Source organism: Pan paniscus, chromosome 20 (genome assembly GCF_029289425.2).
Source record: "Pan paniscus chromosome 20, NHGRI_mPanPan1-v2.0_pri, whole genome shotgun sequence".
In the NCBI taxonomy this organism is placed as follows: Eukaryota; Metazoa; Chordata; class Mammalia; order Primates; family Hominidae; genus Pan; species Pan paniscus.
Genome location: NC_073269.2, coordinates 63,715,087 through 63,734,545, shown reverse-complemented (window position 1 = coordinate 63,734,545; position 19,459 = coordinate 63,715,087). Strand labels below are relative to the sequence as shown.

At 45.3% G+C, this 19,459-nt stretch overlaps 2 protein-coding genes across 2 annotated transcripts in view; both read right to left on the bottom strand.

Annotated features, from left to right (window-relative positions):
- Positions 1 to 19,459, bottom strand: part of ZNF547 (zinc finger protein 547) — a 124,676-nt gene that overhangs the window by 40,138 nt on the left and 65,079 nt on the right. The window contains exon 12 of the mRNA XM_034946027.3: positions 17,411 to 18,272. The gene's annotated coding sequence lies outside the window, so the exon portion shown is untranslated. The remainder of the gene's footprint in view (positions 1 to 17,410; positions 18,273 to 19,459) is intronic.
- ZNF749 (zinc finger protein 749) lies at positions 3,704 to 18,191 on the bottom strand. The gene is made up of 3 exons (XM_057300507.2): positions 17,928 to 18,191; positions 17,485 to 17,689; positions 3,704 to 9,788 (listed from the first exon to the last, which is right to left on the bottom strand). The coding sequence occupies exons 1-3, from the start codon at positions 18,189 to 18,191 to the stop codon at positions 7,675 to 7,677; spliced, it is 2,583 nt and encodes an 860-aa protein (XP_057156490.2). The 3' UTR covers positions 3,704 to 7,674.

Here is a 19,459-nt window from a genome sequence, read left to right as displayed (position 1 = left end):
AAGAAAAAAGAAAAGAAAAAAGGAAAAAGAAAAGAGCAGGAGGGAGGGAGGAAGGAAGGAAGGAAAGATGTATATAGTGACATAAAGTAAACCAATGGCTACCTGAGCATAAAAATTTGGGTAGGACTGTGAGTGAGAGAGAATAGAAAAGGGTACAAACAAACTATTGAGGCAATGGATATGTTTATTATCATGACTTTGGTGATTGTTTTTATATATTTTACACTTTAACAATGTGCAACTGAATGTCACTAATACCTCAATAAAGCTGTTAGAAAAGAAAGATTCCAAATAAAATCTGGATTTCCCAATCCTCTTTTATAACCTCTGGCAAAGCTGTGTTGATTAGCCTCTCCTCATGTCTTACGTGGGTCAACTCTGATTTTATAGTATCAAAAACTGGAAGCAATGTTGTTGGAAATTCAGAATCTCGGGGAAGAAGAACTGGAGACAATGAAGGCTATGTCCACCTGAGTCACCAGGAATTATGTTTAGGTTTAAAAAAAAAAAAAGACTTATCTCAGAAGTATAGAATCTCCCTTCATTCAGTCATGAGGCTCCTACCTGTGCAGTAGTGGTTTGAATTAACAGGCTTTATGTCTGTGTCTGTCTTCCACTACTATAGCTAAACACCACAGATTGCGTAATTTATAAAGTAGTTTGTTTCATACAGTTCTGGAGGCTGGGAAGTCCAAGGGTATGGCACCAGTATCTGCTTGGCATCTGGTGAGGGCCTTGTTACTCTGTCATAATATGACAGAAGGGCAAGTGAGCATGAAAGACAGAGACAGCTGATTTTATAAAAACATCACTCTCGGGTTAACAAACCCACTCTTATGATAAAGGCATTGATTCCTTTATAAGGGCAGAGCCATCATGACTTAATCACCTCTTAAAGGTCCCTTTTCTCCACACTGTTAAAATGGCAATTAAAATTCAACATACGTTTTATAACGCCAGAGACACAAGAATCCATAAGACCTTTGGATTACTTGCTCTGACAATGACTTTGCCTACAGGAGATACACACGTCTGTAGGCCCTCAGAGTTTCTGTATACCCTCATCTCACATAGCCATAGTTACTGAAACATTTATGGATGTCTCTTTACAAGGCGCTCATCCATTCCACTCTAGTTTGCTGGTGTCTCATACTTCCTATTAATACAATCACTGTTTCTGTACAGACTATGGTTCCCAAACTGCTTGCTATGGTTTGACCATCTCCTCCAAAAGTCACATTGAAGCTTAATCTACAGTGTGGTAGTACTGAGAGGTGGGACCTTTAAGAGGTGATTGAATCATGAGGGCTCTATCCTCAGGAATGAATTAATCAATTTATGGGTTGATAGACTAATGGGTTATCCTGGGAGAACTGGTGGTTTTATAAGAAGAGAAAGGGCCGGGGGCCATGGCTCTTGCCTGTAATCCCAGCACTTTGGGAGGCCAAGGCGAGCAGATCACCTGAGGTCAGGAGTTCGAGACCAGCCTGATCAACATGGGAGAAACCCTGCTCTACTAAAAATAAAAACTTAGCGGGGTGTGGTGGCGCATGCCTGTAATCCCAGCTACTCAAGAGGCTGAGACAGAAGAATTGCTTGAACCCGGGAGGAGGAGGTTGCGGTGAGCCAACCCAGGAAGCAGAGGTTGCAGTGAGCCAAGATCGCGCCATTGCACTCCAGCCTGGGCGATAAGAGCGAAACTCCGTCTCAAAAAAAAAAAAAAAAAAAAAAAAGAGAATGATTTGCGCTAGCACGTTAACATGTGAGCACACTCAGCAGCCTCACCATGTGATGCCCTGTACCACCTTGGGACTTTTTGCACAGTCTCTACCAGCAAGAAAGCTCTTACCAAATGCGGCCACTCAACCTTGGACCTTTCAACCTCCATAACTGTAAGAAATACATTTTTCTTTATAAATAACCCAGTTTCAGGTATTATTTTATAAGCAATGGACAACAAACTAATGCACTCTTACATTTTACATCCAGGAACATAACCTACATCATTTCTGGGTTAAAGACACATAGCTCATAAGGCACATCACAGGAGCAAGCTATCCCTAAACAATACTGGAGAATATGGGACATGCATGGGTACAAATACCCAGCTCTCACAGCTGCCATAAATCCTAAACAGTTGTCAAACCAATTGTCCTGGCTGCAAGCTGACTGTGCAACCATAAATAATCTTCAAATTCCGGGTAAGGGATTTTGGATAGAAATCCTTCTTTTTCCCAGGAACCTTCTGAAGCAATATACATCAGGCGTTTGTGGATTGAGTTTTTTTTGTTTTTTGTTTTGTTTTTGTTTTTGCTATTTCCTTGGAAGTATATAAAATTGAAAACCTCACAAAACCACTCACTTTTTCATTTTGGAAGACTCCAATTTTGCTCTCAACCCACAGCACACAGAGAATAAAACTGCAATGAGTAAATGTAGCTTAAACAATGACTTTATCATCACTAAAACCGGTATAGTCACGTGGAAATTGACTGGGTTTGGGCAGCTTGGAAGGTGAAAAATCTATCACCAACATTATAAGACAAGCAATAATACCCATGAAGAAAGGAAAATCTTTACAAGCTGCCAGCTCAAGCCAGCCTGTATCCTCTGTCCAAAGTTGGATGATGTCTGCACCCAAACCAGCCATGGAAATGGGAATGAGGCCTCGCCCGAAGGGATCAGACTCAATACTCCAGATAAAGGTAGAGAGCACAGCTATCTGCCCTCCCTAAGCATTTTAAGGTGATACACACTGTGATATCAGCTAATAGTGGATGGAAGTCTTTTGTAGTACACACTTTCAGTGACTTAACACTGGCAAGGATCCCAGGCAGGTCAGAAAGTGCAAGGTAATTCACAAAAGCTTCTCATATAGCAGACAATTACAACAAACCTCCCTTGTGTGGATGTTTGGATGTAAGATTCCATTTCTGGTTGAGGTCTCCCTCACAAAAGCTAATATCCAGAGCTTTACTATTTTATCTGCTGGCGAAAGCACTTTGCCTGCCTGCATTCCTAAGGTCTTTCTCCAAGATGGTTTACTGGTGCTGAATGAGGTTAATGGCTGAAGACTTTCCAACATTCGCTGCACTCATGATACCCTTCTGGGTATGTAGTTTTAAGATTTAGAAGTTTTCTTGATGTCAGGACATGACATGACAGATAGATGAAAGGTGGAGCATGTTGTAACTTACAACTCAGAACCAGAGGACATGATTCAGGGCTGCACCGGAGCTGTGAAGGAATATAGATAGTAATACAGCAAACTGGAGTTGTAGGAGGCAGCTTGTGTGTGGCAAGTGGATTCGGGTTAGCTAGGTTTTCTGGGCTTTCTATACTTGGCCAATTTGAGTAATTTTACACGTTTCAGGGCATAGGAGTTATCCCCAGATGTCTGATACCTGCTCCTGGGGTGACTGGGGCTGATACATATTGACCCAGAGTTTGACAGCCTGTTAAGGAAAGTCGTTGGAAGTGTACTTAATCAGCTGTTCCAAATGTAGCACTGTCAAGCCTCTAACAAGGGCCTCAACAGTGGACAGAAACATTATTCTTTTAAAAGAATTATGTATCAAAACACCTTGGTACTAGCACAAATGCATACATATAGTGGAATAAAGAGGCCAGACGGAAGTCCTCATACTTATGCTCAGATTTTTGACAAGAGCGCAAAAACTTATTAAGGAGTCTTTTCAACAAATGACTTTCAAAAAGCTGGATATTTATATGCAAAAGAATGAAGCTGAACTCTTACCTTCCTCCATTTACTAAAACGAACTGAAATAAATCAGACATAAAAGTACAACTTAAAACTATAAAACTCCTAGAAAATAACATGAAAAAAGTTTCATGACACTGGATTTAGCAATAATTTCTTGGGTATAATACCAAAAGCATAGGAAACAAACATAACATATATTGGACTCCATTGAAATTTGAAAACTCCTGTGCAAAAAAAAAAAAAAAAGACATTATGAACAGAATGAAAAGGAAGCAGACTGAATGGGAGACAGTATTTGAAAAACACATATCTGCAAGGGGTTAATATTTAAAATATGTATACAGAATATGTACATATATAATACGTACATGTTAACCACTCAACAAAGTATATATACTTCACATCATGTTGTACACAACAAAAGCATACAATGTTATCTGAAAATTTACAAAAACTTTCTTCAATGGGCAAAGACATTTAACAGATATTTCTCCAAAGAACCTATACAATTAGTCAACAAGCAAATGAAAAGATGCTCAACATCAATACTGAAATGCAAATTAAAAAACCATAATAAAATAACATCTTACACCCATCATGATTAAAAAACAAAGTGTTGGCAATAATGTGAAAAACTAGAACCCCTGCACTGGTGAGAATGTAAAATGGTGCAGCTGCTATGGAAAATAATTCCCCCCACAGTTTAAAATAGAATTAACGGGAAGTGGCCAGGCCTGTACAGGCTCATGCCTGTAATCCCAGCACTTTGGGAGGCTGAGGCGGATGGATCACAAGGTCAGGAAGATCAAGACCATCCTGGCTAACACGGTGAAACCCCATCTCTACTAAAAATACAAAAAATTAGCCGGGCGTGGTGGCGGGCACCTGTAGTCCCAGCTACTTGGGAGGCTGAGGCAGGAGAATGGCGTGAACCTGGGAGGCGGAGCTTGCAGTGAGCCGAGATTGTGCCACTGAACTCCAGCCTGGGTGACAGAGCAAGACTCCGTCTCAAAATAATAATAATAATTATTATTATTAACGGGAAGCACCATTTCCACTTCTGGGTATATGTCCAAGAAGAATTTAAAGCAGGGCCTCAGGAGGTATTTGTATATTCATGCTCATAGCGGCATTAACAAGAACAGAAGAGTGGAAGCAACCCAAATGTACACTGAAGAAAGAATACAGGAAAAGTGGCATATACATATACCACAGTCATATGCCACACATTTCTGTCTACCATGGACCACGTGTATAACAGTAATCCCGTATTATAACAGAGCTAAACAACTCCTATCACCTAGTGACACCATAGCCACTGTAACTCAATCCCATTACTCAAGTGTGTGTGGTGACACTGGTGTAAACAAACCTACTGGGCTGCCAGTCATATAAAGAGCACAGGCCGGGCGCTGTGGCTCATGCCTGTAATCCCAGCACTTTGGAAGGCCGAGATGGGCGGATCATGAGGTCAGGAGTTGGAGACCAGCCTGGCCAACATAGTGAAACCCCATCTCTACTAAAAATACAAAAAATTAGCCGGGCATGCTGGTGGGCGCCTGTAATCCTAGCTACTCGGGAGGCTGAGGCAGGAGAATCGCTTGTATCCGGGAGGGGGAGGTTGCAGTGAGCCAAGATCACACCACTACACACCAGCCCAGGCAATAGTACGAGACTCTGTCTCAAAAAAAAAATAAAGCCAGGTGCGGTGGCTCGTGCCTGTCATCCCAGCACTCTGGGAGGCCGAGGCAGGTGAATCATGAGGTCAGGAGTTCGAGACCAGCCTGGCCAACATAGTGAAACGCCATCTCTACTAAAAATACAAAAAATTAGCTGAGTGTGGTGGCAGGCACCTGTAATCCTAGCTACTCGGGAGGCTGAAGCAGGAGAATCACTTGAACCCAGGAGGCAGAGGTTGCAGTGAGCCGAGATTGTGCCACTGCACTCCAGCCTGGCAACAGTGCGAGACTCTGTCTCAAAAAAAAAAAAAAAAAAGTGTGAGGCAAGGCTTCAGAAAATATTCCAGAATATTGTTATCATAGGAGATAACAACTCCTTGTTATTGAGCCTGAAAACCTTCTAGTGGGACAAGATGTGGAGGCAAAAGACAGTGATATTAATGATCCTCACCCTCTGTAGGCCTTGACTAATGTGTGTGTCTGTGTCTTCATTTTTAACTTCTTTTTTACGAAGTTAAAAAAATTAAATAGAAAAAGTTTATAGAATATAAAAGAGTACTTCTATACAGGCTGTATAATGTGTTTGTGTTTTAAGCTATTATTACAAAAGAGTCAAAAAGCTTTTTAAAATTTTAAAAGTTCATGAAGTAAAAACGTTACAGTAGACTAAGGTTAATTTATTACTAAAGAAAAAATTAATTTAGAGTAGCCTAAGTGTACAATGTTTATAACATCTACAATAGAGTACAGTAATGTCCTAGAGCTTCACATTCACTCACAACTCACTCCCTGACTCAACCAGAGGGGTCCCGCAAGCTTCGTTCATGTTAGTGCCCTATAAAGTTTTTACCATTTTTCATACATTTTTACAGTACCTTTTGGAAACTTAGATATGTTTAGATACACACTTACTTATCATTGTGTTTCAAATACCTACAATATTCAATACTGTAACATGCTGTTAAGATTTATATCTGAGGCGCAATGGACCATATCATATAGCCTAGATGCGTAATAGGCTGTGCCCTTCAGGTTTGTGTAAGTACACTCTTTGTTCACACAATGACAAAATCACCTTAAGATGATTACTCAGAACACAGTCCTCTTGTTAGGCGACACATGACTACAATGGGATTTTATTCGGCCTTTAAAAAAGATGAAAATCATAAGCTATGCTACAACATGGATAAACCTTGAAGACATTAAGGGAAATAAGCCTCAAAATAAGTCACAAAAGACTAAAACTTAAGTTTCCTCATATGAGATATTTATAGTAAAATTCATACAGTAGTATTGTCAGGGGCTGGTTGGCGTAGGGAATGAGGAAGAGGAGTGGTTTAAAGCAGCGGTCCCCAACCTTTTTGGCACCAGGGACTGGTTTCATGGAAGCCAATTTTTCCACGCATCAGGGACAGAGGAGGGGGCGGACAGTTTCAGAATAAAACTGTTCCACCTCAGATCATCAGGTATTAGTTAGATTCTCCTAAGGAGCACACAACCTAGATCCCTCACAGGCACAGTTCACAATAGGGCTCAGGCTGCTATGAGAATCTAATGCTGCTGATCTGACAGGAGGTGAAGCTCAGGTAGTGATGCTGGCCCGGTTCCTAACAGGCCACAGACTGGTACCAGTTTGCAGCCTGGGGGTTGTGGACCCCTGGTTTAAAGGGTATAATGTTTTAGTTTCATTAAGTTGAAAAAACTTCTGGATATTAATTGACAACAATGCGAATGACTTAACACTACTGAACAGTACAGTTAAATATGGGTTAAGATGGTAGATTTTAAGTTACCTGTAATTTGCCACAATTATAATTTTTTTCTTTTTGAGACAGAGTCTCGCCCTGTCACCCAGGCTGGAGTGCAGTGGTGTGATCTCAGCTCACTGTAACCTCTGTTGCCTGGGTTCAAGTGATTCTCCTGCCTCAGCCTCCTGAGTAGTTGGGATTACAGGCACCCGCCACCACGCCCAGCTAATTTTTGTATTTTTAGTAGAGATGGGGTTTCACCATGTTGGCCAGGCTGGTCTCAAACTCCTGACCTCAGGTGATCCACCCACCTCTGCCTCCCAAAGTGCTGGGATGACAGGCGTGAGCCACCGCGCCTGGACATAAATGTTTTTAATGTAGTTCCCAGCAGGAAATCCTCGCAGATTTCCATCTGAACTCTTTCAACATTAGATTTACATATATTAATTGGTTCTTTCTCTGATGTGAACCTTGTGGTGCTGAATGAGGTGACAGTTTTGGTGACTTTCCTGCATTCACTCCACTAAGGCCTTTTTCCAGTGTGAATTCTCTGATGTTTAATGAGGCTGGAGTTGTATTTAAACACTTTGCTGCATTCACCACACTCATAAGACCTTTCTCCAGTGTGAGACTGCTGATGTATAATAAGGCTCGATTTAGTCCTAAACAATTCCCTACATTTACTGCACTCATGAGGCTTCTCCCCAGTGCAAACTTTATGATGTTTAATGAATGTAGAGCGGTATCTAAGAAACTTCCCACAGTTGCTGCATTCATAAGGCTTTTCTCCAGTATGAACTCTCTGATGAATAACGAGTTTGTAGCTATCTCTAAAAAATTTCCCACATTCACTACACTCATAAGGTCTTTCTCCAGTGTGAACTTTCTGATGTCTACTCAGTGTACAGCGATATCTAAAGAATTTCCCACATTTGCTGCATTTATAAGGCTTTTCTCCAGTGTGAATTCTCTGATGAATAACAAGTTTGTAGCTGTCCAGAAAGAATTTCCCACATTCATTGCATTCATAACGCCGTTCTCCAGTCTGGATTTTCTGGTGACCATCTAGATGAGCCTGTGTAAGGAAGGCCTTCCCACATTCACTACACACATAAGGCCTTGGCCTGAGGTCAGTCCTCTTGTGTTGAATGAGGTCAGACCTTTTTGAAAATGCATCAGTGTGGATTTTCCCGTGCTGAACTAGGTGGGACTTTCTAACAAAGGCCTTCGCACATTGAGTGCATTCATAAGGCCGTTCTCCAGTATGGATTTTCTGGTGACCAACCAGATGAGCCTGTGTAAGGAAGGCCTTCCCACATTCACTACATGTATAAGGCCTTGGCCTAATGTCAATCCTCTTGTGTTGAATGAGGTCAGACCTTTTTGAAAATGCATCAGTGTGGATTTTCTGGTGCTGAACTAGGTGGGACTTTCTAACAAAGGCCTTCTCACATTCAGTGCACTCATAAGGCCGTTCTCCAGTATGAATTTTCAGATGCTGAACAACATTATGTTTGAGGCTAAAGGCTTTCCCACATTCGCTACACTTATAAGGCCTTTTGCCAGTATGAACTCTCTGGTGCATATTGAGTGTGGAGCGGTGACTAAAGAATTTTCCACATATGCTGCATTCAAAAGGCCTTTCTCCAGTATGAACTCTCTGATGTCTACCGAGTGTGAAGCTGTCCATAAACAATTTCCCACATTCACTGCACTCGTAACGCCTCTCCCCAGTGTGAACTTTCTGATGTCTGATGAGTTTGGAGTTATACATAAAAAACTTTCCACACTTGTTGCATTCATAGGGCTGTTCTCCAGTATGGGTTTTCTGGTGACCAACCAGATGAGCCTGTGTAAGAAAGGCCTTCCCACACTGGGTGCATTCATAAGGTGTTGGTCTACTGAGAATCTCCTGATGTTCAATAGGGTCAGACCTTTTTGAAAGAAAGCCTTCACTGTGAATTTTCTGGTGCTGAACTAGGTTGGACTTTCTAATAAAGGTCTTTCCATATTCAGTGCCCTCATAAGGCCTTTCTCCAGCATGATTTTGCTGATATTTAATAAGGTTGGAGTTGTACCTAAACAATTCCCCACATTCACTGAACTCATAAGGCCTCTCCCCATTATGGGTTTTTTGGTGCTCAAACAGCCCATGTTGGTGGCAAAAGTCTTTCCCACCTTGGCTGGAGTTGAAATCATTCTGTTCACCTTGAAAGGCTTCCCCATCCTGGGTATCCCTGTATAGCTTCCACCCACTGTTTAAGACCTGTTGCTGGAGAAGGTCTGAGCTGGCAGTAAAATCCTTGCCACCCTGCGTGCATGTGAAGTTCCTCTCTCCCACGTGAGCACTGTGGTTCACAAATGAAGGCCTCCACTCATCACTTCTGGTGAACTTCTCTCTAATCTGCTCCTTTTGGTGCAGGTCATGCTCTGCTGCACATGTGTACAGCCCTTGCTCAGGGTGTGTTCCATTGTGCTCAGCCAGGTGCAGAATGTCCTTCAGAAGTGAGCTACACGTCTTGCAGGGCTGGGCCTTCAGGGCGGACAAAGCTGGCTTTGGAATTGTGACCTGTAACACCCTTACAGAAACACACTGCTTGGAAGGTACCTCCTCATCCTTGGCTCCATGCCAACAACCTGTAAGAACAGAAATGCTGGTGAAGTGCATGTGAACTCCGGAGGGAGGAGACAGCCCCATCACAAATGTCTGTGAGACACACCCACAAATGAGGGCACAGGACTGGTCACAGGCAAGGAAATAAGGCCAGTGAGAGGAAGGCCCAGTGTTCAGACGTGGGCCTGTCAAGTGTGTGTAGTGGGGGAATCCTGGTGGTAAGGACACAAGGGAGAAGTACCATGCAGGGAGGGCAGGTGGGGTCTCCAACTCACTCCTCTATAAATGGCTTTCAACGGGCCATGACTGTTGTGTCCAGATCCAGAGAGATCTGATTGTGTGAGAGCGAGTATTCATGGACTACTGAAGGATACATGCAGACCTCATAACACCTAAAGTACAGGTCATACATTAGACAGCACTGCAAAGGGAGAGGTGGAAGAGAATGGTGGAGAGATGAAGGCTGGAGAGGAGGGGTCAGAGGTGGAAGGCAGGGGTCAGAAGTCAGAGTAAAAATAACAACAGGGAAGGAAAGGAAGAGTGACGGGTGGCCAGTGGCCCTGCATCAAACAATAGTGGTCACAAGGTAAGTTCTCAATGTGATTTGAACCCAGCCTTGATATCACATCCTTTCCCAGCTTTCACCCACCAGGGCCAAGTCCTTCTGAGTGTCTCTTGCCAGTAATAGAGGACTATCCACTCTGCCAGGCACCCAGAGACCTCCCCCTTGCTCAAGGTGAGCAACTATCTAGCTGCGGCATAAGTCCAGCTAGGGGAAAGGCAGGGAAAGGGAGGGGACAGCATGTACACAGAGCAATAAACCCAGGACATGCTGCATTCTAAAGCTACCAGAACACCCAGTAGAGAGTCCTGCAGAAATAACTTCACAATCCTCACAAGTGGTGACCAGGGAGGTGCCTGAAATTCCTAGCACAGACACTGTCTCCAAGTATGTCAGCAAGGGGAACAGGGAAACACTTGGACAGAGGTTTCACACATTTGGACAGAGTAATCAAACCAGGGACAGGCACCGCCATTAGGATATCTTAAAGAAACCTGAAGATTTCTGACTTCCGAGCCTTATCTTGTAAAGTTTCAGAGCAACAGAAGCTGGGGCTGCTTAAGGGGAGGGGGTACAGTATACACAGCCCAGCTCTGGCTGCCTTATCACATTTGCCAGGAAACCAGGAGAGGACAGGACGTAGCACTCACAATCTGGTGTGGGAAAGACAGAGTTGTCATGGAAAAGAGCAAAAAAACAGCACCCAGCACAAGACACCAGAGTAGGTATGAAGGCCTTACCTACTGATGACAAAAGCGCAAAGTTCTCCAACATCACATTGCTGTGCAGGTGTCTCTGAGCATCATTAAGGATCCCCCATTCCTCCTGGGAGAAATATATGGCCACATCCTCAAAGACCATACAATCCTGCCAAAATTATGACACTTCAGTCTATGAACAACTTCTTATTCTGTGTTTCCTTAGATCTGTATTTATCTACTTAAAATCTAAGAATTGGAGGGCCAAACTAACAGCCAATGTTTTTACATTTCCCTTGCAATCCAGATCCCATATGCTGAACCACTATCTAATGCTCATACATGATTATTTCTCCTGTCCTAATCAACACAAGCCCCGTCACCACACAATAAGGGGTAATCTCTTAGCCCTAAGGCTGCCAGACTTATGCAAACCACTGAGTTTTAAGCTCCTCATCCCACCCTGCATGCCTTTCCTGCCAAAACCCCAATACAGTCTCTGATGTATGCTTTCCCTTCAGTCATGCCTCTGCCTCCTAACCAAATCTAGTATTTCCCATGGCCTGGTGCAGCACGGCATTCCCCCTGCACTAAGGAAATTAAAGTAATAAAAATTATTTCAATGCCATTAGCCTCTCTGTCATCACTCACTCTTTTCCAAAAATGAAAATCCAGTGGGTCAATCACTGATACACTTCCCTCTCCAGAATCTTCAGTGCTTCCCCAGTACCCACACACATCCATCCCCTGCTTAGCCTCCACCCACTTCCCAAGGAGGAAGAGACTCCACATCCTGGTAGCATTCGCACTTCTCTAACCCCCACTGCTACTGATTGCTGAGTCCAGCACAGCACAAAGATGGGTGGGGAGAAAGCAAAAGCATCATCAATGCCTAGCCCAGGGCGCCCTACCTTCTTTTTTTTTTTTTTTTTTTTGAGACAGAGTCTTGCTCTGTCACCCAGGCTGGAGTGCAGTGGCTCACTGCAACCTCTGCCTCCCAGGTTCAAGCAATTCTCCTGCCTCAGCCTCCTGAGTAGCTGGGATTACAGGCACCTGCCACTACTCCTGGCTAATTTTTGTATTTTTAGTAGAGACGGGGTTTCCCCATGTTGGGCAGGCTGGTCTCGAACTCCTGACCTCGTGATCCACCTGCCTTGGTCTCCCAAAGTGCTGGGATTACAGACATGAGCCACTGCGCCCCGCCGGCCCTACCTTCTTTTGTCACCCCATTTCCTTGGGGTCTCCAGATCTTGCCTCCCAGACACCCAAACTCAGGCTCACTCTTCTCCCTTACGTGCCCATTGCCAGGGCTGGGACCACGCATTCATGCTCCTCCTCACCTTCGCATCTCGCTTTGGACAGTACCTCTCTCATGTATCTAACTCCTCCACTCTTGCAATACTAACAGCAGCCCTGGCCCAACCAGGAGCATTTCCATGGCCTCCCAAGATGCCACTCTGTACATGGAGTCCTGCAGTGCACCAGAACCCTATTTGCTCCTGGGCTGCCCAGAATATAATGTTCCCTAGCGCCTGGGGCAGCACCGAGCCCTGTTCTGAAGGTCTCCCTTCCCAGTCCTGTTTTCTGGTTTAACCTCAGCCCCCCCAAAACCCAAGTGACAACCTCACAGTTCTTGCACACCTCCTCTGAGTTCCAGATCTTGGCTGTCTCCCCCTTTTACAATGTATATGTTTTCCCATAAGCAGTCACGACATTCTCTATCCCCCTAATCCTAATCCAAAGCCCAGATACACTGACCTCCCCAGTGCTATCCCCACCCCAGGCCTAGCAATGCTCCTTGCTGATCCCATCTTCCCCTAAAGTAGTCTCACAGTTTGCAGGAAACTATCCAGGTCCAAGCAAGACTCACCATGAAACCCTGGTGAGTTTGTGGAGATGCCTCACCATCCATCTCATGGCCACTCTCCCCTCAAAAGCCCTTCCTTATACTCCACAGGCCGCCCCCAACATAACACACAAACATACACACACATACCCTCAGTCGATCCACTCTCTCATCTGTCTTTGTGACACCCACCAACACCATCCAGGTGCCCAGTGGAGACACCCAGTCCTCAGTCTGTTCCTTCTCCTTCCTTCCTACTAACACCATTGCTTCCTAAATCTGACCCAGTTTCACAACAGTTCAGCTATCATGTAGTGGATGTCTCCTTCCTGAACACCTCCAGTGAACTCCATTCCTGTGTGTACAACTGCCAGCCTGGCACCTCCACTCAAAGTCTCTGAAACATTTTTTGTGTATTTTTGTTTTTGTTTTGGCTTGGATTTTTGTTTTTGTTTTTGTCTTACTCTGTTGCCCAGGCTGGAGTGCAGGGGCACAATCATGGCTCACTGCAGCCTTTACTTCCCAGGCTCAGGTGACCCTCCTGCCTCAGCACGCCGATTAGCTGAGACCACAGAGAGACGCCACCACACCCAGCTATTTATTATTATTTGTAGGGACACAGTCTCCCTATGTTGCCCAGGCTGGCCTCAAGCGATCTTCCCACCTCTGCCTCCCAAAGTGCTGGGATTACAGGTGTGATCCACCATGCCTGGCCACTGGAACATTTTTGACTTGGCCAAAACTTGGTTCCTCATATGCTCTACTATATAAACACTCCCCCTACTACAGAACTTACTACATCTTAGTTGCTGGGACATCCATCCTTCCAAATAAGGCCAAAACTGTGGGGCCATTCCTGACCCCCTCTTCCATCTCAGCTCCCAAGCTTCCTTGCTCTCTACGTTATAAAATACAGGCAGCTCTAGATCAAACACATACAGAAGCCCCCCACTCCTCCCACTTCCACCACCGCCACTCTCGTTCAGTCACCAACAACCTCCACCTGGGCTGTTGCTGGACCGATCACCCAGGTATCCGTGGCTCCACCCTCACCCGCACGTGGTCTTCCATTCTGCAGGCAGAGGGAGCCACTAAAACCTGGGTCAGGTCACCTCTTTTTCCCCCCTCCTCAAACCTTCCCTAGTTACCATCGCCCTCAGATGAAAGGCCCAGAACCTTAGACTGCCATTCCATGCTGATCCCGCATGCCCTGTATGCCCCAACCTCCTACCCTGCTGCCATACTCTATCACGACCAGATACAACATGGATTTTCAGTTCACTAAACATCCCAGCTAAGTCGCACCAGTAAGCATTTGAACTTTCTATATCCTGTGCCTGAACGCCCTGCCACATCTTATCCCATCAGTTGTCGGAACTAGGACCACTCTATAACCAGAGGCTGAGTTCTGACTCCTGGTTGTCGTGGAACCACAGTCTTCAGACCCAAGGAAGGGAAAAACATGAAGTTTCAGGACACCACCTTTCCCTATATCAGCATGCCTAAAATAACGGAGAGATAAGTGGTGGGGGCCTGGGGTAGAGAGCCTGAGAAACCCTTGACTTACCTGTGCAGGGTCCTTATGCATTGCTGCCACTGCAATGGACCCTGTGGGAAGATGTGGCAGACTTGTACAGTTACTACTTGAGATCGTCACTACGACAGTTACTACTGTTACTACTTGAGACCATCATTACGAGACTGAATGAAGGGGGACGAACGGAGAAATGAAAACTTAAGACGAAAGAAACTGTTTTAAAGAAGGCGAACTGGGGAAGAAGAGAGCTCCCTGCTTCTAGTGAGCAAAGGCAGCCCCTGAGCTTCCACAGCCCTCCACATTTATTGGGTAGGATGAAAGGGAGGAGGAGGTAACGACTGGTCAGCTGCTTAATTGATCACAAGTTCACATTATTGTTAACAGGCTTCAATTATGCCTAATCACAAGAAACACTTGTGCCTGGGTCGTGACTGCCTTCAGCATTCCTTCTGGGTGGCAGACGCAGTTTGTCAGTTTGCCAACATCCTGCTTTCATGAGAAACAGTTTGCTGTTTACTCATATAGCCTCCAGTGGCATACTGAGTTGATCACGACCCTCATTCTTTCGGCCTGTAACAGGAAGAAGCAAGCCATGAGTATCAGGACAGTACTGCGGCATCCTACAGGCTGAGCTGTACAACCATCTCTGCCCTGTACTGGAGCAAAGTAATCTGAAGCTACAGCAAGTCCTAAGTTCAGTGCTGCCTCTTAGCAGCTCTGTGTCTTTGGACAAGGACTGAACCTCCCTAAGCCTCAGTGCCCTTATGTGTAAAATGGAGATTAAAAGGGTTCCCACTTCACAGGGCTCATATTGACAAGAAGCATAAGTAGTACACACTATGTATAAGCATTACTTTCTATAGGATTAATGGTTTTGTACATGTTTTCAGCACAAAGTAGAAGGGTTTTGAAAATTTGAGTATTTTTCCCTTTTTTTTTTTTTTTTTTTTGAGACAGTGTCTCGCCCTGTTGCCCAGGCTGCAGTGCAATGGCACAATCTCAGCTCACTGGAACCTCCACCTCCCGGGTTCAAACGATTCTCCTGCCTCAGCCTCCTGAGTAGCTGGGATTACAGGCGCCCGCTACCACACCCAGGTAATTTTTGTATTTTTTAGTAGAGACAGAGTTTCACCATGTTGGCCAGGCTGGTCTCAAACTCCTGACCTCGTGATCCGCCCACCTTCGCTTCCCAAAGTGCTGGGATTACAGGCATGAGCCACTGTGCCCAGCCCACACTTCTTAAAGTTTTAAGGAAATGTGATATATATATAAAGCTTTGTACTATAAGCAGAGTTACAGGTAAATTAACATTCTAACAATAAATATTTTAATACATTTAAATTATTGATTACATCTATTTCCAATTGCCTATGTGTACATATTTAGAAGGATATTGGCTGAGGAAAAAAAAAAATAGCCCAGACCTGTCTGACCTACACAAAATGTATCAGGCTCAGAGAGGCAAGAATATATGAGATGTCAGTCACATCCCTGAACCTATGCCTGAGGACAACTGTTTAAAGACATTCTGTTCCTGACTAGCTGTCTCACCTATTATCTTCATGTTTCTGTAATCTATAATATAAATAAGAATGTATAGCCAATAAAAACTTATTTTAACATAAGTTATTGGTAAACAACTCAGAAACTGCTTCTTTTTTCCTTTAAAAAAAAAAAAACACTTGTCACTGTGGTAATTGAAGTGTATATTCAGGACAACTTGAATCTATGGTCCCAGATGGCTATCATCAACATGTGAACTTGAATAAACTCTCTTTAAACTAGATTCTGACTTGCTTGGTTATTTAAGATTGATATAGTTCATTAGTGTTTAAGTCAATTACCTGTTTTTACATCCCTAAGTTAATGAGTTGTAGGATGGGGCTGAGCAGTCAATCAGTTACTGGTCCGTTCAGCAAACAGGTCAGCCTGCCATATAATGCAGTAAAGGGAGCTTGCTGGAGGCCCTTAACTGTGGTGGAGGATGTGAGAAAGCCCTGCCCAGTTTTGGACCCAGTTGCTGCATGGCCTTATCTTGTTCCCCAAAGAGTGGCCCTCAGGGCCAGCTGAGTTAGAAGGGTGGAGTGACTACAATTATCTCATGCCTCAGTCTCTGTATTCCAGGGCAACTCCTTATCCATCCAGGCCTCTTTTTCAACAGAAACAGACCAAACTCTTAGCCCATATCTGCTCCCTTCTGCAGGGAGTATCAGAGATGCCCTCCCTACCATGGTCTTTCCTCCAAATCTGAGCCCTCCCCTACCTCAGCCCATATGAAAAAACAATGCAGGATTCTTCCTTCTCAATCTGATCCACAGGCCAACTTCTCAAGTGCACAACTTCTAACTCATTTAAAGCTCCAGGCCAGCTACCTTCCCTCACCTTTGGAAATTACGTCCACCTACCCATGTGATGTCGCCCAAAATCCAACCCAGGATCTTCTGTCTGAAACCCGCTCCTTAAGCTGATATCTCTAATTCCATTCTTTCAGATTTTTCAGGCCAAAACAAAACCTATGGAAGACACCATTCACTACCGACTTTCCCTCACAGCTATGTTTGATGCAGCAGGAAATCCTGTTGACTCTATCTCTGAGATCCATCCAGAGTCTCATCACATCTCCCCTCTACTGCAACCCCTCTGGCCCAGCCCTACCATAACTCAAGGGGTCTCCTCAGCGGTCCCCCTGCCCCCGTTCAACATCCTGTTTTCCCCAACTTTAAACTTCTAACTCTGGGCGTGACCCTCCCATTCGTCCTCCCTGCACAGCCCTCTATGGCTTTCTGCGGCTCCACTGCCCTTCCAGGGGAGACTCCGCCTCAACCTCTGCTCCTTGGAGACAAAGACGCTCGGGCTCCCCAGTGCCGCCCGTTCTGCAGTGCCTCCAAGCCCCAGAGACGTGTCGGTCTCCGACGGGAGCTCCCCCGCCTCATCGCACCGCAGTCTCAGTCCCGGGCACCCCACACAAGAACGCCCCTCTCTTAGAGACACAAGGGCCTAACCTGCAGGGCGGCTCCTTGGGACTTCAGCACTGGGAGGAGGGGTTGGGCGGGGCGGCCTGGGACGCTGCACGCACCTCGGTCAGGTTCATCGGCGCGGCCTCCTCCAGTCCAGCCACGGAAGAGCGGGGCGGGAACGGCGGTCACCTGGACGCTGACGGAGGCAGGGGCGCCTGCAGCCGACTCAGCCGATCCGCACTCTAGCCTCTGTGTAGAAGGAACACCGCTTCTCGCGTTTTTCCGCTCTTTCACCTCAGTCCCGACCCAGAGCTCTGGGACCCTCTAAATCAGTGAACAGATCCCTAGGTAGCCATGCTAAGGCAACCATGAGGGCGCCGCCAGAAGTCCCGCCCACACAATTGAGACCTCATTAGTCGTCTCTCTGCTAGACCAATGGCTACACTCGCTGCCCTGCCCCCGCAGTGTCTTCTGGGTAATGTAGTTCTCACGTTGCGGCCTGTGTCGCCCGCAGTGTCTTCTGGGTAATGTAGTTCCCACGCCGCTACCTGCCTCGCCTCACAATGCAGGGCGCGCGGACCTTACGGAAAAAAGCTGGAGGTTCCTGGAGGAGCGTTAAGAAATGCAGTTCCTGGGCTCTTAAGGACGTGGAGGGGCTTTGCTGACTCTTAAACTGCAAGTAACCAGATTTTCCCGGAGAGCAGTCTAGGACAAGTCTGAGAAATATTTCAGAGACCTGTCGTTTCAGATTCTCTGAAGCACAGCAAGTCCCGAAAGGAGGAACATCAGAAGCGACATGGCTGACCATAATGAACTGGTCCTCCATTCATAGCGGTCAGCTCTTTTGTGCTTGTCAAGTACACACATACGGAGGCTCTGGAAACTTTTTTTGATCGTTAGTGTGCTTCTGTTGGGACAAGAAAGAAAAGACCCACACAGGATGTGATGGAGAGTTGAAGGAGGAATATCTTTCTGTCGACGAAAAGGGTGGAACTTTGTGAAATAGTTGAAGAGATTTATTCTGAGACAAATATGAGTGACTAATGGCCCATGACACGGCTCCAAGATATCCTAAGAACATATGCCCAGGGTGGCCCATCTACAGCTTGGTTTTAACAATTTAGGAAGACGTAAGACATCAATCAATACATGTAAAATGTACATTGGATTCCTCTGGAAAGGCGCAACTGGAAGGGAGGGGCGGGGCTTCCAGGTCAGGTGGGTTCAAAGATTTTCCGATTGGCAATTGGTTGAAAGAGCTTGTATCTAAAGACCTGGAATCAGTAGAAATAGTTGTCTGGGTTAAGGGGTTGTGGGCCGGGCGTGGTATCTCACGCCTGTAATCCCAGCACTTTGGGAGGCCGAGGTGGGTGGATCACCTGAGGTTGGGAGTTCGAGACCAGCCTGACCAACATGTAGAAACCCCATCTCTACTAAAAATACAAAATTAGACGGGCATGGTGGCACATGCCTGTAATGCCAGCTACTCGGGAGGCTGAGGCAGGAGAATCGCTTGAACCCGGGAGGCGAAGGTTACGGTGAGCCGAGATCTCACCATTGTACTCCAGCCTGTGCAACAAGAGCGAAACTCCGTCTCAAAAACAAAAAAAGACAAGGGGTTGTGAAGACCAAGGTTATATCATGCAGATGAAGCCTCCAGGTAGTCTTATAAGGCCTTATGATAAGGCCTCAGCTCCTGAGCTAAAGCTATCTTCCCACCTCAGCCTCCAGAGCAGCTGGGACTGTAGGTACAGGACACTGTCCCTGGCTTTATTCAGCTTTTTACAATGCATTACAAAAAGTCGGCATTTAGAGCTATTTTTCTCTCACTGCAATTGAGTAGCAGTGAGAGAAAAATTGAGTAGCAATAGTATTGCCATCAGGTGGTGGCAATACTACCTGAAAACCATGCCCCCAACAAATGAAGATTTGGATAATGCCTTATGGTCTCTTCTGCAGGATTAGTGAAGGAAGAACAAAGAAAAGACCAAAAATTAAAACCCATTCTCTTTATATTCAGAAAAGGAAAGGGCTATTTTTTGGCCAAAGCGTTACAATTTAGTTTGCCAACCAAGTTTAAAAAAAAAAAAAGGA